We start from the raw sequence: 24,984 nt of genomic DNA, 5'->3' as shown, positions 1-24,984 counted from the left end.
CATTCATCTTAAGATACCTGAAAAAAATTGAAAAAAGCCACATCCACCGAATTAGTACTTTATTTTTATATTTAATAATTGACAAATGTTATAATAATATCTATTTTTAATCTATGACTAATAATTAAAATGTTAAGTCAATCCAGAAGATGTTTGATACTGAAGTCTATAGTAACTATGTTACCATATATACATAAAAATATGTATATGTATATATATATATATGTTTAGCCTTTATCCTCATATATATTCATTCAACATATTTATATATATTAATGTACATTCATTATAGAGAAATAGGAAGATAAATCAATAAGAAACTTTCAAGTATAAACTATATTATAGTGAATAAAATTCTGTAAAGGAAGTAAAATAGAACTGCAGATACAAGAAGAAAAAAATACATAAAATTTCCATCTGCTAACAAGAGAATATGTTTGCGTGTTTTGAAAATGTTGTAAGATGTTGGAAGTATTGAACTGCCAAGGTATTTTTACTGCTGTGGATATATTTAAAAGAAAAATATCATAGTTTATCTTAAAATGTCAATATAGTATATGTTAGGTATCCATTGTTTACAGCCATTTAGACATAAGATAAAAAATTTTAGACAACAGCTTTAAAATGTGCCAGAAAGAGCATAATTCTTTTAAAAAATTCCTTTAGGGGTAATAAGCAAAAATGTCTGAAGACCTCTGATTTCAAATACCTTACGGCAAGATATCCCCTTTGTTAGTGAAAAATGCAACACAATATTTTTCTAAGTAAGCAGCTAGAGCGATCCTGGCCAAGAGCGGCCTGGCTCGGCATTCAAGGTCTCTTCCAGGAGATCACAGGGAGCATCAGACTTACCTCATGTACCAACTAAATGTGATAATGGCCATGTCAGCTGGGGTCTCCCAATTTATTTCACTGTACATGATTAGGTCCCTGCCCCATCTCCTCTGTTGCTCCAAGTCACAGTCCTCTGTGCCCCAACTTCATAGAAACACTCATGGGTCTCCGACACCCCAGCCCCATCATGCTTCCTGCCCCATGGCTCCCTCTACCTTTGCTGTCTTCTGCTACTGCCCCCTGTCTTCCAATATTCAACTCAGGTACCACCTCCAAAAGCAAGCCTTCTATGATCCTTCCACAGTCCCTAGGTTGGAGTAGGGATCCCATTTTAGGTCCCACAGTCCCCTGGGTTCTCTCCATCACAGCACACTAAACTTATGGGACTGCAACTCCAAAAATGTCAGGGAAAGCAGCTCACCTGGGGTGTCTGCTAGGAATGCTCATTCCTGGCCTCACTGCAGGAAAGGCTGTTCCAGCGTTTGAGCAGTGGGGCTCAGGAAGCTGCACATTTAAGACACTCCTCAGGTGATCTGTTGTAAGTGATACGATTAACATATTTTGAGAAATTCTGTTGTCATGCCATTGCTCACTTATTTGACTGAGCCCCCAGCCTCTGAACTTTTTGAAAGCAGAGAATGTTTTATTCACCACCATCTCTGGCTATAGTGCTTAGAACACTGCCTGGCATGTAGAAGGCACTCCATAAAGGCTTGCTGAATGCAGGAACAGTTAAATTAATTAATTAGCCAATATTCCCATTTTCACAATCTCATATATCAAGCCATGCATTAACCTGTGTCCACTAAGCCATAACGTTTCTTGGTTGGAGTTGATCTTTAGGTCCATTCAGTGAGGCTCCTTAGGTTTTCTCATATTAATCAGAAGTTTCGTGTATGTCTGATAATATAAAATATAAATAAATCTAACTTCATCAGCAATTTTTTTTAGTTGGCACACACTTTCAGAGTCCAGAGTCCTTGGTGTGCCATAAAGGGTTTAGAGTTCTTGCCCTAAATAGCCTGCTGCAGCCTATAAACTTCACTTATCTGCCATAGATTATGTGACCACTCCCTCAGCCAAGGAGTAAGAGCAATGCAACCCCTGTTACTTTACTTTGGCAGTGGGAGGCACAATCTATAATCCTAATTGTGCAATAAACTGACCGACATTTGTATGGAATAGAAAGAATATGTAACGAGTCTATGTCGGGTGTCATGTACCAAGGCTTAGCATCCACAGAGGCTATTCTGAAATAACTTCCCTCCCCTCCTCAGCTCATTCCTCCCCCGTCTCTCCCTGGCTGCAGCATCCCGATTGTCATCAACTGTTCCACAGTGTCACCCCACTGATAGGCAGGAAACCTTTCGGCTGGTATTTTTTCTCTCTCTCTCCTTCCACATTCCCAAGGCCCTGTGGTCTGTGCTGTGCTTGGTCCCCATGCCCTCCCCTGCATTGCCCCATTTCTTGTCCTGCTCTCTTGCCCCAGGCTTGCTCTTAGCATCGTCACATCCCACAGGCCTTTGGGGAGTGGTGCAGGGAAGAGATGGCTCTGGACCCTGGAAGTGGATAGAGGGGGTGAGAAGGCACCACTGAGGCCTGGCCTCTGGGTGATTCCCTGAGAGATTCTCAAACCTCGTAGGCTGTCCATATTAACACGCTTACCCTCTGGGGTGTCACTCTAGTTAGGAGACCATCAGGAAACAAGAGGGGGCAGAAGGAACAAAAAGAGGGAGCGGGTCCAGGAGATTTTGCAAAGTAAAATTAAACCCACCTGAGAATGAAGGGAAAGAGAGGGCATGTTGAAATGGTACCACCAGTGACAAGTATTCCCAGAGATAAAGAATTCACTTTTGGACCTTAGGTCAAGATAAATTGAGTCATCCCCATTAAATACTTTCTGGAGTCAAATTCATATATACTGGGGAATTGTCAGCCCAAGGTTCAGAGTTGAAACCCAGAGAATTGAAGGGAGATGATGTAGATGTCGAAAGAAAGTCTAAAGGCTGAATCTTGGGTTTTACCCACTTGTAGCTAGGAAGAAAATACAAAGGGTCAAAAAAAGAGACAGAAAATAGAGAAGGAGAGAGAGGGAAGAACAAAGTAGGAGTGAGAGGAAGAGAGGGCCGGGCAGAGACTAAGTAGGAGAGTGTTAGTTAAAGGAGAAAGAATCCCAGCACTTTGGGAGACCAAGGCAGGCAGATCACTTGAGGTCAGCAGTTTGAGACCAGCCTGGCCAACATGGTGAAACCTGTCTCTACTAAAAATACAAAAAATTAACCAGGTGTGGTGGCGCACACCTGTAGTCCCAGATACTCGGGACACTGATAAAGGAGAATTGCTTGAACCTCAGGGGTGGAGGCTGCAGTGAGCTGAGATCGTGCCTCTACACTCCAGCCTTGGGGACAGAGTGAGACTCCATCTCAAAAATAAAATAAATAAAAAGGAAAGGGTCTACAGGAAAAGGGGAGAAGAAATACTGTCAGTGTCAGAAAAATGCAAACACAAGACAGACAGGAAAGCCTTTTTGCAAAAAGAAAATTCTAAACAAATGGTAAATTTTAATTTGTCTTACATAACTGAATCCCTAATGAAACATCTGTGCTAGAATTGCATTTAGTATCCTTTAATGAACCCATAGCATCCACAGTACTGCTTTTAGTTTTGTAGATGCATCTGAATAGCACACACGTTGCTTTCTGAGAAACACCACCTGAACATTCCTCACAAACAAGGACGAAGAAATAAAGGGAACTTCATCTCCGTACTGTGCACCACCTATTAATATTTTATTGCACTGCTATGGTCTCTGGGGGAGCAAAAACATTTGGGTGTGCTGTGGGTTAGGTAAACACCCACTAAATATTGATGCATACATAATTAGAATGACTAAAATAATTCTGGCATAAAATTACCCTAGCAGTCAGGGGAGAGAGAAAATGAGGTAATTTGATCGTGAAAATTAATACAAGTCGACTCGCAATTTTCACTGCAGATAATTGAAAACCACTTATTATTCAAACCTCATTTTCCCTCCTGGTTTGCACCTTTTGTGCCTTGCCCTGAGAGAAAAGAAGGTGAGAGGAGGGTGCCAGAGGCAAAGCTGTCATGTGGAGATAGTGAATCAAGAGACTGACGCTTATTTTTTTCAGGCGGTGGCTCCTCAACTTTTAGTCACATTGATGTTGCCACCTATGACACACATCCATGGACATGTCCAAGGGGATAGGCCGTTCTGTCCTCTCCCATTCAAACAGCATTGAAATTACAATGAGATTGACATTATTGTAGGTGTTATCTTTTTTATGATAGCCTTTTCAATACCTAATTCACATATCACACAATTTGCCAATTTAAAGTATACAAATTCGGCCAGGTGCCAGGGCTCAGGCCTGTAATCCCAGCACTTTGGGAGGCAGACTTGGGCAGATCAAGACCAAGATCAAGAGGTCAGGAGGTCAAGACCAGCCTGGCCAATGTGGTGAAACCTTGTCTCTACTAAAAATACAAAACATAGCCGGGCGGGTTGGTAGGTGCCTGTAATCCCAGCTACTTGGGAGGCTAAGGCAGGAGAATCGCTTGAGCCTGGAAGGCAGAGCTTGCAGTGAGCTGAGATCAAACCACTGCACTCCAGCCTAGGTGACAGAGCAAAACTGCATCTCAAAAAAAAAAAAAAGGATACAAATCGGCAGTTTTTAGTATTCAGACTTGTGCAGCCATCATTACATTTCACCTTAAAAATTAACCCATTAGTAGTCACTCCCCATTTCACCCCAAACCCCGTAGTTTTCAGCAACCACCAATCAGTTTTCTGTCTCTATGGGTTTGCCTATTCTAGACATTGCCTACAAGTAAAATCATACAATATGTGGTCTTTCGTGACTTGTTTCTGCAGCTGGCTAAGGAAAACATGAGTGGAATGTTTTTCAGGGTTCATCTGTGTTGTAGCATGCATCAGGATTTCATTGCTTTTTCTGACTGAATCACATTATGTTGCATGGGTATATCACATTTTATTTATCCATTCAACAGTCGATGGATATTTGGGTTGTTTCCACTTTGGCCACTATTATGAACAACGTTGCTGTGAACATTCCTGTACAAGTGTTGTGCACGTAACCTTGAATGTTAGCTGCTAACATTGCCCAGTGAGCGCCTGTAGGGAATACAGGCACCATCTCATTTCATCAGCTCAGGGCTCCAACACGCAGAGCCAGGATCCAAATCTGTATCACTCTTGACTATAAAGTCCATGTTTCTAGTCTCTTTGCTTTGCTTCCTCCTAAATCTGAAAATTAGAAAGTCATTCATTACTTCAAGTGAATTACTATTCCATAAGTAAGACATTAGTTATGACATCTCTTAGCCGGTCACAAGCATCCTGCTTGAAAACCACCTCCCCTGAGCATATGGCTCCCTGGAGAAATTATTTTGAGGGGTAAAAGGAGGCCCCTCACTGTCTGTCGGGACAGTATTGTCAGTTGCTGATGCTTTAAAAGAGCTCTAGAGGCAGTCAAGAGGTTTATTCTGAAAAAGAGGATGCTATGGTCTGAATGTTTGTGTCAACCCCAATTCCTATGTTGAAATCCTTCCCCTCAAGGTGATGGTATTAGGAAGTGGGGCCTTTGGAAGGTGATTAAGTCGGAGGGATCCAGTCCATTTCAATGAGATTTGTGTCTGATATGGTTAAGCTTTGTATTCCTACCCAAATCTCATCTTGAATGATAATCCCGAGGTGTTGAGGGAGACACCTGCTGAGAGGTGATTTGATCAAAAGGGTGGTTTCCTCCATGCCGTTTTTGTGATAGTGAATGAATTCACATGAGATCTGAGCATTTTATGAGGCAGTTTTCCCTGCTCTTGAACATTACCTCTCTCCTGCCGCCATGTAAGATGTGACTGCTTTCCCTTCTGCCATGATTGTAAGTTTCCTGAAGCTTCCCCAAACATGTGGAATTGTGAGTCAATTAAACATTTTTTTTTATAAATTACCTAGCCTCAGGTAGTTCTTTCTAGCAGTGTGAAAATGGACTAATAGTGTCTTCGGAAGAAAATGCCACAAAGCTGGCTTGCTCTCTTTCTGCTGTATGAGAACACAGAAAGAAGATGGCAGAGAGCCCGCCTCAGAACATTACCATGCTGGCACCCTGATCTCAAACTCTATCCTCCAGAACTGTGAGAAGTAAATATTCCTTATTTATGTTTAGTGTTACAGTCTATAGTAATTTGTTCTTGTAGCCTGAACTAAGACAGAGAGTATGCCAGGGAAAGGTAGAATATGGGGATCTGGTTCAAGCCTCCTCCTTCCTCTGGAGGGAGGTCCAGTGGACCATCCCCACACATGAGCAAGGCCTTTCCCTTCAGATTAATTACTCGGAATCATATACAAAGTGGTATTTATTTTTTCCTCCCACAACAGACACAGCTAGCACGTCTTCATTTTTCAAACACATGACACCCAGCCTCGACTCTATGTTTTTGCCTCCTTATTTCTTGCACCAATATTTCCCTTGTTTCTCTTCTCTTTGGACAAATTTCTGCTTATTATTTAGGATTCATATCACAAATTTCTGCTTATTATTTAGGATTCATATCACATGTCTCTTCCTCAATCGGCATGTCAGGAGCTGTGTCCAGGGAAACCACAGGGACAGGAGAGACACTTGTATTAGTCAGGGCTCCCTAGAAGGACAGAACTAACAGCATAGATATATACATATATAAAGGGGAGTTTATTAAGTATTAACTTACATGATCACAAGGTCCCACCATAGGCTGTCTGCAAGCTTGAGGATCAAGGAAAGCCAGTTTGAGTCTCAAAACTGAAGAACAAGGAGTCTGATGTTTGAGGGCTGGCAACATCCAGCACAAGAGAAACATGTAGGCTGGGAGGCTAGGCCAGTTTCAGCTTTTCACATTTTTCTGCCTGCTTATGTTCACTGGCAGCTAATGAGAATGTGCCCACCAGATTAAGGATAGGTCTGCCTTTCCCAGCCCACTGACTTAAATGTTATTCTTTGGTAACACCCTCATAGACATACCCAGGATCGATACTTTGCATGCTCCAATCCAATCAAGTTGACACTCAGTATTAACCATCACAACCCTGGATAGCAGCTCAGTGCAGAATGCCCCAGCTTGGCCCAGCAATTTAGGATTCTGGTGGGTGGCAGATTCCACGGGTGACCCACTGCCTTTCCCCTACACTTACCTCATCTGTACATGCCTGCTGAATTTCCAAATGTTAGAAACTGCATGGTTTTATGTTGCCTTGTTATGGAGAAACTGGAAGTGATGGGGAAGAAATCCACCCCACGCATACTTTCAACCAATAACCAATTAGTGTTAGTGAATAAATACTGAACGACCTCAGCCAACAGGTAGAATAACACTGAGAAAGGTGTTTACTGCATTTCAGAGTTTCTCCAGAAGGATTAAGTTTATGGAAGGATTAAGCCCCCAGCAGGATTGAGCTCGGTTCTTCTCAGTGATAACTGGTTTCCTTCTCTTCCCTATCCCGCATCTCCATTCCCCTACTGGTAGTTTCTGGGATCACCTCCAAAATAAACTGCTTGTACTTGAATCCTCATCTCAAAGTCTCTTTCTGGGAAAACTGAAACTAAGACATGGTGGCTCTCCCTAGCACTTGAATCACACCAGAATTCTTTGCAGAGACTATTCTGAGACACATCACTCCCTCCTAAGGGGAGGTCTCACATACAAGAAGGAAGTATTGACGGGTTTGTGCATCATTTTCTGAGAGGGTTCAAAAGAAGCAGGTTGGGAGCAGATATCTTTGGAGGATCCAGTCATTATGGAATAAATATCTTTTTTATTCAGGTTGCTGCACAGCAAGAGGGTAGAGGCAATAGAGTGGATGATACATATAACCACTGCAGTTGTCATTGCTAGGACTGTCTTAACTCTTACTGCACTGTCCCAGCACTTAACATGATGCTTGATATACAGCAGGTGCCCAATACATGCTGACTATCATTTAATACAGTTATTCTTTGTAGACCAGTGAGAAGAATACATTTTCTGAGTCTTCTGTCTTTGAATACATCATTCTTTTCTGGCACACATTGTTCTACTATCTTGTATTAGGATAAAGCCTAAAATGCTATTTAAAAACCCTCAAAACATAGTGGCTTAATACAGAAACCAACACATGTAATAAAATTGTAAAGAACTAAACACACATACAAGTGAATTCAACTAAAACAGGAAATCAATAAGATCAACTGTATCAATGTTAATATCTTGGTTGTGATATTATACTATAGTTTTGCAAAATGTTATCATCGGGGGAGCTGAGCAAAGAGCATGCAGGAGCTTTCTATTATTTCTTACAATGGCATATGAATCTACAATGATCTCAATAAAAATTTTTATTAAAAATATATAGTATCATAAATAACAGCATAGGTAATGGCTTCCTTCTTTTTTTCTGGAAAAAAAGAAACACCCTTGACTCAAATAGTATGCTTGGTAATTTTTAATAAATGCATATAAAAGGCTATTAAGTTGCTTAATTGCCAAATAAATGAAAAATAAACCTTATGTTACTTGGAGAGTTCTTTAATGTATAATGGGAAAACCATTTTTCTACTCCAGAAGATCATTGAAAGACCCAAGTTCCTTCTATCTTGTTGCTCCAATATCTCCTAGGGGTACTAGCTTCACCTACAGAGCTGAAGCTGAGTCAAAGCTCAGTGTCAGTCTGCAGGATGGGGAAAAGAGGGCAATGAATTTCCTTTTGAGCATGTGATGCGTAAATTGCACACATCACTTCCATTCACATTATATTGGCAAAAACTTAGCCTCATGGGCACATCTAGCTGTAGGGGAAGCTGGTAAGTGGAGCTTTTGTTCTGGATGATCATGTGCAAGTAAAACACTATTATTAAGGAAGAAGGGAAAGACATTTTGAGCAACAACTGGCAATCTTCCTCAAAACACAAACTGATTTTGTTAATTGGCATAGTGTGATGTTCTTTGGTGTGTGCCAAAAATCCCTTCTTTGGGGAAAACCACATCTGACATGTTCTGTAATAACCTTTCTCTATCCACAGCCAAGAGATAAGGAGACAGAACTCTGATAATGTCTGAGCCTCGACAGCTAGATCCACCTTTTGAGCTTCCAGTTGCAGGAGCCAAGCATCCCTACTTTTGATTTACCTGTATTGGGATGGATTTCTATGATTTGCAATCCAAAGAGACCTGATGAACATAGTTGGTATCCAGAATCCTCAATTCCTGAATACACGGAGACAACACAGTGGCAAACATAAGCTTTACTATCCCAAGGGGTCCTTTGTGTCCTTCTAGGAGAGGCTCAAATGCTTGAGCACTGAACACAGAGCCCTTGGCCAGGATGCTCACAATAACATGTAGGCTTAACCAGCACCATTTAAATGCTTAGTTTAATCAGTACTGAGAGAGGCATGAGTAATAATAATGAGTTATTTCAAAAGTTTTTAATGGGAAAAAAAGAAAAACCATTGGCCCAAATAGTATGCTTGATAATTCTTAATAAGTGCTATAAATGCTTCTAAAAGAATATTAAGTTGCTTAATTGCTGAATAAATGAAAAATAAACATTATGTTACTTGGAGAGTTCCTTAATATGAAACAGGGAAAACCATTTTATGAAATGTACCACATGTGATAAATGCTTATTTTCTTTTCTCAAATCAATTCTTGAAACCATTAACCACCATTTAAATATAGCTCAATTTTTTTGCTGTTTATTCCCCTTTTTATTTATTTTTTTCATTAGTGAAAGAAAATAGATTTACCTAGGAGATAGAGCTGCATAGTGAAAGAGATGGAATGTGGAGGATTTGGGAGTCAGAAGCCTTGACTTTTAACTCCAGCTCTGTCATTTACTAGTTCTGTGACCTTAAGCAAGTAACTTAAACTCACCTGCTTTCCAGGAACAGTGTAGAACTACCCATCTCAGAGAGTTGTAGTGCTACCAATACTAAGTCATAGCACTTTTAGGGCAGTGCTTATCAGCCTTTACTATACATAGGAATTACCTAGGGATTTTGCTAAAATGCAGATTTGTATTTATTAAGCCTAGATTGGGACCCAAGACCCAATATTTCTAGTAAGCTCCCAGGTGATGTTTATGCTACTGATCCATACTTTTGGATAGAAAGGTTCTAGTATGCTTGCCAAGGTCACAATAATTTCCATTATTTAGAAACAACCAAAGTTTATAGCAGTTCTTGTGCCCTTTTGCCAGAGTTGACAATGGTAGAGGTGATTTCTGATCCAAGCTGGGCCAGAAGAAGGTCTCATCTGCAAGCCTGGGACTTTGAACAGGGACAACCAGATATGTGACATATATTCACTTGCTCATTCATTCACCAATAAAAAAAAAATTCTGTCTCTATGCCAGACACTATAATAGGCAGTGGAGATACACCAGTCAGTCAAGCAGGTCTCCACACTCAGGGAGCTTTCGTTATAGTAATATGCAAGATAATTTCAGATGAGCTAAGTGCCATGAAAAGATTGAAGAGTTTCAAGAGGATGCAGGGGACTTTAAGTGAAAGTGTTGGGGAAAGCCAAGCTCTTACTTTCCCTTCTGTAGTGGCCTTGGCAGCCAAGCGCTAAACATTGTGGCATAATAAATGGGAGAAGCCTGGGTCCCTAAGTGATAATGTGGAGCACAGCACTCTTCCCCTTCCCTGCAGCCTGAATTGGATTGTGATCAGAGTGAGAAATAAAATACTGTACGCCTGTAAGGAATTGTGACAGCAAATTGATCTTTCTGAGATGCACCCACTGCCTAGATATACTATTGGGGGAAGAAAATACTGAACAAGCTCTGACATGCAAACTCACATTGAAGTCACTTTCTCTCTCCAGTTGTTTCTATCTTAGATTTCTTGGTCAGACCTTTATAAAATCAGTTCACTGAATTATAATGGAAGCAAAGGGAGCAATCATAAAGTTTGTAATTTTCCTTTAAAACATGCATGCTTATATTTTAAAAGAGTCCTTGGTGGCACAAGAATATTAACATTTAAATTCATCATTTCTCATGTTTATCAACACCCTATAAATCTAGGTATCCCTCAGAGGATCCTGTAATCCCTTGAAGGAACTCTGTCTTCTTTACTGCATCCTCAGTGGGTCTTTTCTTCCTTGGCTGCTGGTCTCAAGAGCATATAGCTGGTCTTTCAGCCCCCTAAATACTCTTCCTCTCTTCTCTTCTAATTTTTATGTATCCTAAGCAGTCACTTCAAAGCTCTTCCTTAAGACTGCTTAGTACAATAATTCTCCTCTAACTTATGCCTGGGTAACAGCTGAGAACAAGACAGGCAGGAAAGCCAGAGGGTCCTATGAGAGAGGCCAGTCTTCTTGCTTTCTCCACTGGCCTTCATTAATTTTTATATCCTAGGACTTGAGTTTGTCCTCCTGACTGTGTGTGCTTTGTGAAAACTGAGGAGTAAATCATGCAATTGATATGAGCCTCTCTGGGTCTGCGTTTGATACTAGTTCTATCAGCAAGGGCAGCATATGAAGTCAAAACCTCCATCCTCTAAGACACTAAAATGAAATCCTCCCCAGCCAGGGCTCCATTCTAGGACACATGTCCATACACGTGTACAGTCTACAACTGTCCAAAGAATCACACTCATAATGAGACAAAAGATGGACCTCAAAGGGAGATCTTTGAGTGAGGATACCAGCTTTCCTTTTTGTGTTCCTTGGTTCCTTCAGCAACACAGATTAGTCTTGGCATCACTGCCTGTTCGGTGACCAGAACAAAGGGAAATAGGAAAATAAGGGACACAGGAAAAAATATAGGCACACAGAGATGTGGAAAGTCAGAGTTAATAGAGACTTAAAGAGATACATGGAGAGTGAATATTTTGTCACCTCACAGAGCCTTATCCATCATCCATCCACCCAAGTAATGCTGAGCTGAGCGCCTGTGTATCAGGCATTGCGCTTGGCCTTGAGGATAAAGGTGGAAGTGAAAGTCTAAAAGCAGACATTGGAGGTGGGAAGAACCGTTGACGTGGCCCTAAAAGAGGTCCCACCATGGCGGAATACACAGACAGGGGACGTGGGGGAATTCATGGAGCCAATCTCCTGCTGTCCCAGCGCAGGTGAAGGTAAAGGAGACACCTGCGCATCATAGAGAGGCGGAGACCTCCAGGATTCCTAGATAGGCCCGGAAGTCGCTCCAAGAGGCCTGTCCCTCGGCTCCGGCGCCCGAGCGGGGGCGGTGGGCCGCTAGGGAGGCCTGGGCCGCGCTGTCTCCAGTAGTCGGCTTGTCCCGCCTTTCTTCCTACCGCTGTGAGTGGGCCTCGACTGGGCCTGGGGTAGGGGGAGTCGCTGCTCTTCCGCGAGGTCCCTGGGCCGCAGGTCTCGGCCTGGAACGCGGCTGGTGGCGGTCTCAGGAGTCGGGGACGGTGGTGGTGACTGAGCAGGGTGGCGGGAAGGAGCATCTCCTTTCAGGCCTCTTCCTGATCCTAGCAGGCCAGGCGCAGCTTGGCTTTCTAGAATGTCGCCAAGGCGTCAAACACTGGCTCTCCTCATTTTTTTTGGGGGGGGGGGCGGGACATTAGGCCCCAGGCTCAGAGCTTTCTGCAGGTGTCTGTCTATACTTGATTCCTACTTTTTGTTTTCTGCACACTTTGTGGGAATGACTACCTCCTCTTTATGACGTGGTTCTGGTTTCCCACTTAAAGTGGCAATGAGAGGTTCCCATTTAAACTGCGTGTAGTTGTTGGGAAAAGGTAAGCACGTTTAAACAAAACCTAATAGACTAGTCATAGTACCAGATGAACCAGATTTCCTTTCACAGTGGTAAGAGAATGACATAAGTGAACCTGCATTGTTCCATCCTTAGTGTGCAGCATTACATATGGTGGTTAAGAGTCATACAGACCCGGGTTCAAGCCCTGGATCCTGCTCAGTCACTTATGACCTGCATAATTTGTGGGTAAAGTTCTTAACCTTTGATTTATTTTCCTCACTTCTGAAAGCTGATGATAGTAGTAGTAACTACCTCAGAAGATTGTCCTGAGGCTTAAATGCTAAACCTTTAAACTGCCTGTATTAATCTGTTCTCATGCTGCTAGTAAAGACATACCCGAATTTTTCCCCAGAAAATGGGGTTTCCTTTTCTGTTTCATCATTAGGCTGCAAATTTTCCAAACTTTTTTGCTCTGCTTCCTCTTGAATAGTTAGCAGCTTAGAAATTTCTTACCCCAGATACCCTAAATCATCTCTCTGAAGTTGAAAGTTACACAGATCTCTAGGGCAAGGTCAAAATGCCACCAGTTTCTTTGCTAAAACATAGCAAGAGTCACTTTTACCCCAGTTCCCAACAAGTTCCTCATCTCCATCTGAGACCATCTCAGTTTGGGCTTTATTGTCCATATCACTATCAGCATTTTGGTCAAAGCCATTCAACAAGTCTCTAGGAAGTTCCAAACTTTCCCACATCTTCCTGTCTTTTTTTGAACCCTCCAAACTGTTCCAATCTTTGCCTGTTACCCAGTTCCAAAGTCACTTCCACATTTTCGGGTATCTTTACAGTAGCACCCCACTACCCAGTACCAATTTACTGTATTAGTCCATTGTCATGCTGCTAATAAAGACATACCCAAGACTGGGTAATTTATAAAGGAAAGAGGTTTAGTGGACTCACAGTTCCACATGACTGGGGAGGCCTCATAATCATGGCAGAAAGCAAAGTAGGAGCAAAGTCACATCTTACGTGGCAACAGGCAACAGAGCTTGTGTAGGGGAACATTCCTTTATAAAACCATCAGATCTTGTGAGACTATCATGAGAACAGCATGGGAAAGACGCATGCCCATGATTCAGTTACCTCCTACCAGGTCCCTCCAAGGACATGTGGGACTCATGGGAACTACAATTCAAAAGGCAACTTGGGGGGAGACATAGCCAGACCATATCACTGCCCAACCCATAATAAGTGTAGCCAGGGTTGTTGTTGTTTTTATTTTAGGGAGGAGGAGACATGATAAGAGAGGTTCAGTTGATTGTCCAAGGTCACACAGGGAATTGGAAGAGCCAAGTCTAATGCCCAGATTTCCAACCTGGGAGTCTTAACCATTCATTACTGCTACCTCTGCCACATGGGAGAAGATGGGGCACCTCCATTTGTTTTCACTGGGAACTGCAGAGGCCCCAGTCAGGTTGCACAATGTGTTAATAGTGAAAGCCGTCACAGGACTCAGGTCAGTACCCAGCACTTCAGACCAGGGGCTCTGCACAGCCACAAGTGCTGCTGCAGTTAAGATGAGCTGTACAGTCAGATGCACCTGGGTTATTGGTACAGATCCCTGCTCTACCATTTGCTAGCTATAGGACCTGGAGTTAGGCACTTTGTGTCTCTGAGCCTCAGTTTTCTCGTTTGTAAACTTGGATCAACAAATTAGTACTCACCTCAGAGGGCTATTTTGAGCATCAAGTGAAATAATTCATGGACAGAGTATTACACAATGCCTGGCACAGAGTAAGTGCTTAATAAGTGGGAGTTGATATTACTTCAATTTGTAGAAGTGGCAAACTGCTGACCTAGTGAAGAAGAAAGTGTAAGTGTAGTACTCCTTCCAGATAGGACAGAAAGAGGCATTTGAAGAGCTAGCAAAATGTTCACCCCATTTAGATTTACTGGGTCTACAATCTGCTAGATATTCCTTGTCCCTACAGTTTTTGCTGGTCTGTGTTCACATGACATTTATACAGTACCTTGGGAAACAGATGGTAAATAGCAATTATAAAATTATTTCATTTCCTTTGTCATGAGCATTGTGAGGAATTGCAAGGCTCTTGTCCAACTAACATCTAGGTAGAAGTTTAGGTAGCTGAACAAGATTTGAAACACCTCGGGTGATGATGCTGAATTACAGACAGCTGTCCTGATACCTAGTTATATTCAAAACTCTGTATGAATACCCATATCTATTATGAGTGTACTGGTTTTTACTCTACGCCCTTAGGTAATTTTCTTCCCAAGTGTGTTTGGCCTTTTGGAGTTTTTTTTGTTTTGTTTTGTTTTTTTAAGAGGAATGTCACTGTGTCATCCAGGCTGAAAGGTAGTGGTACAAACTCCACTCACTGCAACCTCCATCTCCCAGGTTCAAGCAATTCTCCTGCCTCACCCTTCATAGTAGCTGAGATTACAGGTGTGTGTCATGACATCCTGCTAATTTTTGGTGTTTTTAGTAGAGACGGGGTTTCACCATGTTGGCCAGGCTGGTCTCGAACTCCTGACCTCAAGTGATCTGCCCACCTTGGCCTTCCAAAGTGCTGGAATTACAGGTGTGAGCCACTGCACCCCTACCCCCACCCTCTTATGGATTTTATACACCACATCTCCTTCAACTGTATCAGGCTTCTTCTCCTTATCACCTCTAACTACATATTTATCTTTATTGTTCTGACTGCCTTATATTAAACACAAGTAGATAATTTTCAGATCATGCATGGAATTTGAACAGCACCATTTCAAGAGCCTCTGGCGTCAATATATTTGCCAGATCTCAGTATAATAAGAATACAGTTACCTTTTACCTCTGGTCAGCACTTACACAGTGATTTAAAGCACCTAATCACAGGGTTATACTACTTGGAGATATTTTTATTTCTCTTAAAGTAAATATCACAATTTTTAATTTTTATGGGGACAGTCTTAAATTCTCTCTGTTCCATACTTTCTATTGGTGAAATGCTAATGACACCCATATTTCTATATTGCATTATAATACCAGAGTGTTAATAGCACAATCATCTTGAATTCATAGGGATGAAGGAACTATGTGCGTAATCTAAGGTTCTTATTTCTGATTCTTAGCATTTAATTAGGTCTTTTAAAATGTAAAGCACTCCCAGTCATCTTTTATTAGTTTCTTCTCATAACTTCCCTTGAGATGTCAACTTTATTACCCTCACTTTACCTTAGTATTCTTACCCTCACTTTACCTTAGTATTCTCCAGAGGTTAGGTGGATTTTAAATTTACATTTTTTTTCCTGTTTGTAATTAAACCTTTTTTTTTTTTTTTTTTCTTTCTTGATCATGTGCTTAACTTTAACCTGTATCCACCAAAATGACTGCTTAGGTCAGATGTAGCCCTCCCAACCAGGGAAGAGCAATTACTGAACAAAGCCACGTTTTGGAAGAGCCTTCAAGCAGTTGCCTTTGTAAAAGCAGGTCTGAGTGCCCAGACCTAGGAGGAATCAGATAGAAACTAATTAATAAAACAGAAGCCACAGAGTAGATGAAAATCGAGCAGCTGGTTGAAGAACAATTGTATATTTTCTTTTCTCCCTTCTGGCTTAGCATTCATGAGAATTTTGGGGGTTGGGCATGGTGGTTTCTGCAATATGTGTTTGCTGAGATTTTTTCTGTGCTTAACAATGTTGGGGATCAGGAAGGGAGGAGGCGGCTCCCCAGCAGTGCAACAGATGACTGCCATCCTGTGAAGGTTTTACTGACCTGGTGGATAAGATTTTTCCTTGCTGTTTATCATGTTAAATTATTAAGTTGTCCTTACCTTTCTCTTCTGAGTCCCCTGATCAGGTCACTTATACAGGTTTTTGCCTCAGATCATTCTGAAGCTAGTTTGAAGGTACTGGGGTAGCATCAGTAGGCCTGGCAGATTTCCAAAGCATTAATAATCCAAAGTTGTATGTTCCTCACTTGATTAATGTGCACTTGAACCATGATTGACCTGTGGTCTTGTGACTGGACTGGAATGCGTAATTTTAAAACCAAACACTAATTAGAGATAGGAGGTATTTCCGTTGGAATTTTTTAATTGGGCTTTTGAAGGCCTGTACATTTCCAGGATTCCTTATGGCGGAATTCTTACAGAAATAAGAAGAATATCTTAAATTGTTATGTGGCATCCTGTTTATCAAAACTTTCAACCAGACAAGAACATTTCCAAAGCCTAGTGTTTCAGTTAATGACATCGCCTTCCTCAGAACTTCATCTGGGTGCTGCGCACTGCCTCCTCCTGCAGTTGTTCACCTGCCCTCACCCTGATTTCACCTGAGCACACTGGCCTTTTGTCCTCACCGGTAACCCTCTAGTCTAGAGCCTCATCTCTCTTCCCTAGACCCTGGCCCATTTCTTCCTCCAGGGGAAGCCTCCTCTTTCACAAGTACCAAGGTGGCCCCAACAGTTCCTTGCTCTAATCCTACAAAGGCTGTTGTTGTCTGTGGAGTGGAATTCAGTTAGCCATGCGTGATGGCGCACGCCTGTAGTCCCAGCTACTCAGGATGCTGAGGTAGGAGGATATCTTGAGGCCGGGAAATTGAGGCTGCAATGAGCCATGGTCACACCTCTGCACTCCAGCCTGGGCAACAGAATGAGACCTTGTCTCAGAAATAAAGAAAGAAAGAAAGAAAAGAATGGGATTCAAACTCCTTGGAAGGGAACAGAAGCCTGTCTCCAGGCTCACTCAAGGCTATCTTCTCACCCTCAAGCACCATCTCCACACTTGAGTTTGCACACCAGCCATGGAGGACTCACCATGTTAGCTGCCCAGCACAGCCTTTCCTGCCTCTGGTCCATTTATTCGAGGTGCACCCTCACCTGTGATAACCCTTCTCTCAGCCTACCTAGATCTTCCCATGGTCCCTGTAGCTCTAAATCTCACTCTGCCATGAACTCTTCCTGATCTGCCCTGTCAGAACCAGCCTCCGCCCCCTCACCTTGGTGTTCCCACAGCACTTTGTTTATACCAACATTATAACAGTAATCTTATTTTCACTCTTTTGCCTTTTCCTTTTGTATCTATAGAAGCCTGTTTCTCATGTGTAAGCTCTGGAATGCAGGGCCTCTATCTCATTTGGGTTGGCATCTTCCATTCCATAACCCAGCACTTTTTAAGAGATCCATTATTGTTAAAATGGCAGCATAATATCATGCAGAACAGTGACTCTTAGACATTGCAGGGCCCTGGGTAATTTCTGCCCATGAGAATTTTGCTTAATTGGTTATATTTTAGGGTGCTCAGAATAATCCATAGATTCAACAAATATTTATTGAGCATCTATTATGTTCCAGATTGTAGTAGGGACACCCCAGAAGACAGAAGACCTCAGTTCTCATAGAACTTAACATTCTGTGGGAAGGAGGTCAATTAAAAAAATAAATAAAGTAAATAGTTTTAGATAGATAGTGAAATGTACCATGAAGAAAACAAATCAACATTTAGGGGACAGGCAGCTCTGTTAGCTGGGGTGATCAGAGAAGCCTCTCTGAGAACATGTGAGCAGACCTAAATATTGAGAATCATGCAGTCAAAAAAGGACCTCATAGCATCATGTGTCACACTGAAGTGAGAACAGGAGGCACTAATGAGCTCCACATCTTCAAGGAAAGAAAGGAAAGTCTGTCTGGTTGGAGCACAGAGTTCCAGTAGCAGAAGAGTGGGAGGCTGTGACCAGATCATGGAGGTGAACGCGAGAAGTCTGTATTGAAATACCCGTATCTGATGTCTACTGTGTTGGGAAACAGGGTTCGTCATGAACTGTTGTGATTACACTAAATAATAGAATTGATTGCATTTGGTGTTATGAGTACTCTAAATCCAAATGGGAGTGTTCTGCACTCAGAAAACAATAGAATCACAAGGTCACTGTTAGGTACATTGAGGGAGTGCTGGCATGTTCATTCTTCCTGAATTTTCTTGAAAGCACAGCCATGGCAATTGTTTACTGGAACCTTGGGAACTCATCAGCTGTCCTCTGCACCATTTTTGCTCAGTTTCCCTGATATTTCTCACTCTTCTCCATACCCTCAAGCCACTGAGACAGTCACTTGCTGAACCTTGTCTTCACTTGTCACATTGGCTGATTCTGCGTGAGTGATCTGATTCGCTTCATTGGCAGTCTTACACACTCACACAGGTACCCAGACCTTACGAAACTCTTTGTAACCTTGTGCTTTTGAGAGATCTAATTATGATATGTTGAAATGTGATAAAAATAGTAGAATTCCCAAACTCTAGAGTGTGAAAAAAGGCAACCTGAGGAATGAAATCTGTGGAGTGCCCGTCCGGTGTCAGGTGTTTTGTTGGACATTTTATGCAAGCTTATTATCAGCTCCACTTTTTAGATGAAGCAACAGGTTCAGAGAGTTTAACACATGTGGTAAACACACAGTCCAAAATCACACAACTGGCAAGTGGACTCCAAAGTCCATTCTCTTTCCATTTAAAACTGTGTTTTAGTGGTTAAGAGTGCAGACTCCTGGGGCCAAACTGCCATTGGATGTGAATCCAGGTAAGCTTGGGCAAGTTACTTACTGTCTCTGTGGTTTATTTTTCTCGGGCGAAAAACAGGATACCAATAGTACTTTCCTGGTAAGATTATTAAAAGGATTAAATGGCTAACATATACATAAAGCACTTAGCATACTGCCTGGCCCTAGTAGTAAGCACTAGGTATGCGTTTGTCATTATTATTTCCACTGTACCAGTCTGCCTTTTTAGAAACCTTAGCATTTCTGTAACATAACACAACATAACCAGATGGAAAAGTGAAATCTAGAAAAGTAAAGTGTCTTGGCCAATATCACTTAACCATTTAAGGGCGGAGGCAAAACATCTTCACTGTGTATTCCTGTCCCGTGTGTTTTTTCTTTCCTTGTGTATGTACACTGACTTCATACTCACAGCCTCTCTGCCATACAAGCTCTTCATCCTGCATAGCCCAACCTCTGCTGCTCCCACTCCTTACCCGTCTCCATGCTGTTCCATGTTGAAGTCCTCTTACATGATGCGGTGGCTGCAGTCATGGGTACCTGGTTGGGAGAGAGAAATGGTGGGGCTTTTGGTTACTTGCAGTCTTCATGCCTAACCACAGCTCTGAGCATCTCCGTTGACTTGCGTGCGTGTATGTTTGTGTGTGTGTGTGTGTGTCCAGTGCCTTTGAGGGTCTGTGTGCCTCCTGTTCCATTTCTTTCCCTCTTATATGGAGGGAGTTGAGTGGCTTACCTATTGCTTTTTTTTTTTTTTTTTTTTTGAGACAAGGGGTTCTTAGAGCCTTGAAAGGAATGAAGGGAGGGCCACAGAAGAAGAGAGAGAGCAAAGTGGGACCCCTAAAGGCACTGAGCACTTGTACTTTAAGTACTTGCAAGATTTGTAGTGGGGGAGGTGGGGCATGGTTTGCTACATAAAGGAGTTTTTCCCCATATATTTTTTTTAAGTATAGGATTAATAAAACAGTATTAAACCATGCTGCAGTGTGCTATTTTAAAGAAAAGATGCTGGGAGCTTCCTTTAGAGTTCTAATTTTCTGATGCATAGGGGGAAATACCTCTTCTTACCAAATTTGAATCAATTATTTTCAAAAAGGCTCTAATCATTTTCAACAAACAAAAATAATGCCTTACATTTGAATCTTTTTTTGTGGTTCTCAAAGCACTGCCAAGTACACTCTCATTTAATCTTCACATTAACCTTTTCATGTGGGCAGAGCAGATATTCCTGTCCCCATGTTACACAGGGACAAATCTGAAGCCCAGGAACTGAAGGGAAAGTAGCTAACATGACACAGTTGTGACTAGACCCAGGCCTTACCTTTTCATTCTTCTACAGTATATTGACTTTTTGTTAGCTCAAAATTAGGGAGAATCCCATTTGCATTTGGATCAGTAACAGTGATGCACACGTCTTCCTTTCTTATAGGTCCAGTTAGCTTTTGACTGCCACATATGGACCCCAAAAGATCTCCAAAGGAAACTGTCCTCATTACAGGAGGAGGTGGCTATTTTGGTTTTCGGTAAGTGTGTCTATAAAATATACTCATGGAATTATTTTACTGGTAGTTTCCAGAAGCTTTCAACTCTGACATCAAAGTAGACTTTTACTTATTTGTATAATGGCAAACCAGAAATGAACTGAGTTGCCCACTGCTCAGACACTGCAGTTGAGAACTAGAGGTATATTTCACTTTAAGAAAAATTCTTTATGAAGCCATTAAATTGGGAGGGGTGACTATTAACATCACCAAAACCAATTTTAAATCATAGCTAGTCTTTCACAGTTACATTATTCACAAATATTCCAGAGAATAGATAGTGGGCCCTAGAACCGAGGAGGAAAAAATGCCACCGTTCTTCGAAGATAAAGCCTTTCTCTGTAATTTAAGTAGATGAGAGGATTTTCATTTTTGAAAATTTGAAGAAGTGAGCCTTGCACCAAGGAACACACACAGTGAGGAACTCAGGATGAGCCAAGAAGACTCGGATCAGCCCCACCTTGATTGATAAATTGCTTTATACAGTTCTCCCAGGCACAGCTTAAAAGTGACTTGTTTCACTGTTTACTGTTTCTCATTCCAGGCTGGGCTGTGCTCTGAACCAAAAGGGAGTCCATGTGATTCTGTTTGACATAAACAGCCCTGCTCAAACCATTCCAGAAGGAATCAAGTTTATACAAGGAGACATCCGCCACATGTCTGACGTAGAGAAAGCCTTCCAGGATGCAGACGTCACTTGTGTGTTCCATATTGCCTCTTATGGTATGTCAGGGAAGGAGCAACTCAGTCGAAACCCAATCGAAGAAGTCAACATCAGGGGCACAGAAAACATCCTCCAGGCTTGCCAAAGGAGAATGGTACCCAGGTTAGTTTACACCAGCACTTTCAATGTCATCTTCGGAGGTCAAGTTATCAGAAATGGGGATGAATCTCTGCCCTACCTGCCTCTTCACCTCCACCCTGATCACTACTCTCGGACCAAATCTATTGCAGAGAAGAAGGTGCTGGAGGCAAATGGTACACCCCTGAATGGAGGTGATGGTGTCTTAAGAACCTGTGCTCTGAGGCCAGCTGGCATCTATGGGCCTGGAGAACAAAGACACCTTCCCAGAATAGTCAGCTACATCGAGAAGGGTCTGTTCAAGTTTGTCTACGGGGACCCTGGGAGCCTGGTGGAGTTTGTCCACGTGGATAACTTGGTGCAGGCTCACATTCTGGCCTCAGAAGCCCTGAGAGCTGACAAAGGCCATATTGCCTCTGGACAGCCCTACTTCATCTCAGATGGCAGACCTGTGAACAACTTTGAGTTCTTCCGGCCTCTGGTTGAGGGCCTGGGCTACACGTTCCCATCTACCCGCCTGCCATTGACCTTGGTCTACTGCTTTGCTTTTCTAACAGAGATGGTTCACTTCATTTTGGGTCGACTCTACAACTTCCAGCCCTTCCTCACTCGCACTGAAGTTTACAAAACTGGTGTGACACATTATTTTAGCTTAGAGAAAGCCAAGAAAGAGCTAGGTTATCAGGCTCAGCCATTTGACCTCCAGGAAGTAGTGGAGTGGTTTAAAGCCCATGGTCATGGCAGAAGTTCTGGAAGTTGTGACTCGGACTGTTTTGTTTGGGATTGGCTATTGGTCTTCCTCCTGATTATGGCAATTCTCACTTGGCTGCTTTCTGTGATTCTGCTGCTTTGAAGGAGGGGTCAGAAATAAGCTGATCACAATTGGCTGAGGTGGTTCTCAAGAAACATGGGTTTTAAAATGTGTACAGTGATATCTGGTGCCAAACATTGGCTCTTCAAATTGCCACTTAAGAACAGGTTCTTGGATTGAATCTTTATTGCTTACTACCTTGCACTAATCCAGATGGGAATGAAACAAAGAAGGAAAGATTAGTTTGAAATTTGATTTCTTACATCCTTCTGTTTTAGGTGGGTACAAGAGAAGTCAGTTGGGAGCCGTAGAAGTTGGGTTAGAAGAGTCTGTCTCGAATTTCTCAGAAAGCAAGATGTACTTATTTCCATTTTATGCACTCTGCATCTACCCAAAACCTCTGAGTGATGTGGGAATGGCAAAACACTGCTTCAAAGTGTGTGAAAAACACCAAATTGGCACAGATCCCTAGCAGAGCAATCCTCCAAGGGGATGGTGGCTGTTGCTGGGGAGGCATGAGCTATTCACAGTGTAAGTTTTAGGTGTTAACATTTGCCCTTTGTGATATCAGGGCATTATGCCTTTGTGAACACATGGTAATGTTTCGTGTTTGGGCCTTTATCCTACCTCATGGGATTCTTTTGAGGATTAATTAGACAAAGCATACAAAGTACTCCTCGACACACAAAGCCATTCTTTTTATCGGAATTGTAATGGTACATTCCTCATTGTTCTCTTTAGAGGGCTGTTGCTGCTGGGCTTTCTGGAATGTCTTTAGGTGTGCCCTCAGAGCCTGCAACAAGTATTTTTGGATATACTCTCTTTGTAAAGTTTTGGCCTCTGAGAAGGCCAAAAGGAAGCAGCTGAAAATCTGATGATTAAAGGAGGCAATCAGGCTGATGCCATTTTAAATTTAAGAATGAAGCATAACTGTAAACTCGTAGACAGGTTTTCTTACTGGGAAGAAGTTTGGCTTACTGAAGACAGCTTCCGGTGAGGAATGTATTGAACAATGGCAGCACTGTCTGGCCACCCACGAACTGTTATAGACGTTCCAGTTACACTGTTGCATAGGACCCCAAGTGGAAAGAAGACAGAGTCCATCTCCATCCAGGGCTCCAGCTACAGGAAGGATAGTATGGAAGCATTACAAGGGGGACACATTGCCATGGAAAGTTCTGCTAGAGCTACTCTGAGAGTATCTGTAAAATGCAAATAGAACGCACAATCCCTGTTGAATGATGCCTGGATGTTTTCAGAAAAGCTCTGAACTTGATGTCAGGAGACCAACACCATGAATATCATGTGTGGCCTTACCAAGGAACAGAAGCCCCTTAGAACTTCGCCTCCTCACTTGGGAGCTGGGACTGACTGGATTTGCCCTTTCTATAAACCCACGCACCTCGTAGGGTTCACTGGGAGCATAAAGCAAGTTGTGGTGAAAGTACTTTTAATATAAATTGCAATATCGATATGAGTTGATGGTAGTGATTGTTTTTAGGAAAATGTGTTTGGAGTCTTCTGTCATAAAGAAGCTTTTGCATTAGCCTGAGGTTAACGCATATGAGCACCTGCAGCTCTAGATCTGCTTGGATATCCTCTTCATAAGGGAAGTGATTCTCCCAGAGCAGGTCATCCAAGACAGCAGGGTGGAAGCTGCATTGTCCTTTATGACTTGGCCTCAAATGTCACAGTGTCATTCCATAGTGTATTGGTTATGCAGGTCAATCCTATTCACTGAGCTGGGGTTGGGGGGAGGGGGGGCGGAAGTACACAAAAATGTGACTACCAGAAGATGGAGTTGGTCATAGGCAATCTTGGAGGCTGAGCTCTTGGCCCCACATGAGTTATCCTTCCCTTTCCATGAAAGGTAGCCCACATTTCCAGCCACATAGCTTTCTCTGCCTGCTGCCTGCCAGAAGGATTTCAGGGGCCCAACAGCCCAAAATGTGTTAACATTTTGCACTGAATCCCTTTCCATTCAAGCAACAGTTACCGTGAACATTATTTTGAATGTGTCACCTGAGTCTTACTGAAGTTCACGCACTAAAACCACACCCACAAATCTCCCAGAGGTCCTGGCAGAAGCCACCCAGCACTGCTACCTCATCCATGGCTTCTGAGGACTCTGGGACATTATTCATATGCTTGATGGAGGGTCGCAATGGAGGAAGCATGTGTGAGCAACAAGGGGCCATGTATTGGAACCCAAAGATCATGGCCAAACTGCTCCTAACTGCAGAAAGGAAGAAGGATCTGGAAGGCCTGTTGGAAATACTTGTTGGAGTCCTTAGTGCTATTTGTGTTGCTTACTGCTATACTCCTAATGCCTAGCACAGTGCAGGAGTTCAATGAGTCCACCTTGAGCCTCTGCTCAGACTCCCAAGGGACAATACCCTGTGCTTCTTAGAAGCCTTATTATCTGAAGAGCTCTCTGGGATGCCACATCAGGCCTTTGTGAGATCTTAAAAAGATTTTGTACTCACAGCCTCAGGCTTGCACTGTCATTTCCAGTCTCATGTTTTTATGCAGGTTAGCCTCATTCAGTTTGGAAGGAGACTACACAAGGACATGGATACCAGGAGGTGGTGTCATTGGAGGCCAACATGGAACCTGGCTACCACATTCCTGCTTCCATATCTCCCCAGTTCTGTAACTATCTCCCATTCCATCTTGAAATGGCAGATTTTCTCAGTGCTCAGTCGTCGGCCCAGCTCTAAT

The 24,984-nt window shown here is 42.4% G+C and overlaps 1 protein-coding gene and 1 long non-coding RNA gene across 4 annotated transcripts in view; both read left to right on the top strand.

Annotated features, from left to right (window-relative positions):
• The window catches only part of LOC116555363, a 785,279-nt gene that overhangs the window by 669,218 nt on the left and 91,077 nt on the right, over nt 1–24,984 (top strand). The window lies entirely within an intron of this gene.
• SDR42E1 (short chain dehydrogenase/reductase family 42E, member 1) lies at nt 12,059–23,735 on the top strand. 3 transcript variants are annotated; one of them, XM_032283886.1, is made up of 3 exons: nt 12,059–12,156; nt 20,539–20,632; nt 21,195–23,735. In XM_032283886.1, the coding sequence occupies exons 2-3, from the start codon at nt 20,565–20,567 to the stop codon at nt 22,303–22,305; spliced, it is 1,179 nt and encodes a 392-aa protein (XP_032139777.1). In that variant the 5' UTR covers nt 12,059–12,156; nt 20,539–20,564; the 3' UTR covers nt 22,306–23,735. The 3 variants fall into 3 exon arrangements, with proteins under 3 accessions (XP_032139777.1, XP_032139779.1, XP_032139778.1); XM_032283888.1 differs by lacking the exon at nt 12,059–12,156 and adding an exon at nt 14,979–15,023; XM_032283887.1 differs by lacking the exon at nt 12,059–12,156 and adding an exon at nt 17,240–19,132.

This window comes from Sapajus apella, unplaced genomic scaffold (genome assembly GCF_009761245.1).
Source record: "Sapajus apella isolate SASKATOON/1434 unplaced genomic scaffold, GSC_monkey_1.0 scaffold15, whole genome shotgun sequence".
Lineage (NCBI taxonomy): Eukaryota > Metazoa > Chordata > Mammalia > Primates > Cebidae > Sapajus > Sapajus apella.
The sequence above is the reverse complement of the archived record's forward strand: the minus strand, read 5'-3'. Positions and strand labels throughout refer to the sequence as shown.

Coding starts and splice junctions, on each gene's coding strand:
- SDR42E1 (XM_032283886.1), top strand. CDS start 20,565: ATGGACCCCAAAAGATCTCCAAAGGAAACTGTCCTCATTACAGGAGGA. Junction 20,633..21,194: donor GGTGGCTATTTTGGTTTTCG/GTAAGTGTGTCT, acceptor TTCTCATTCCAG/GCTGGGCTGTGCTCTGAACC.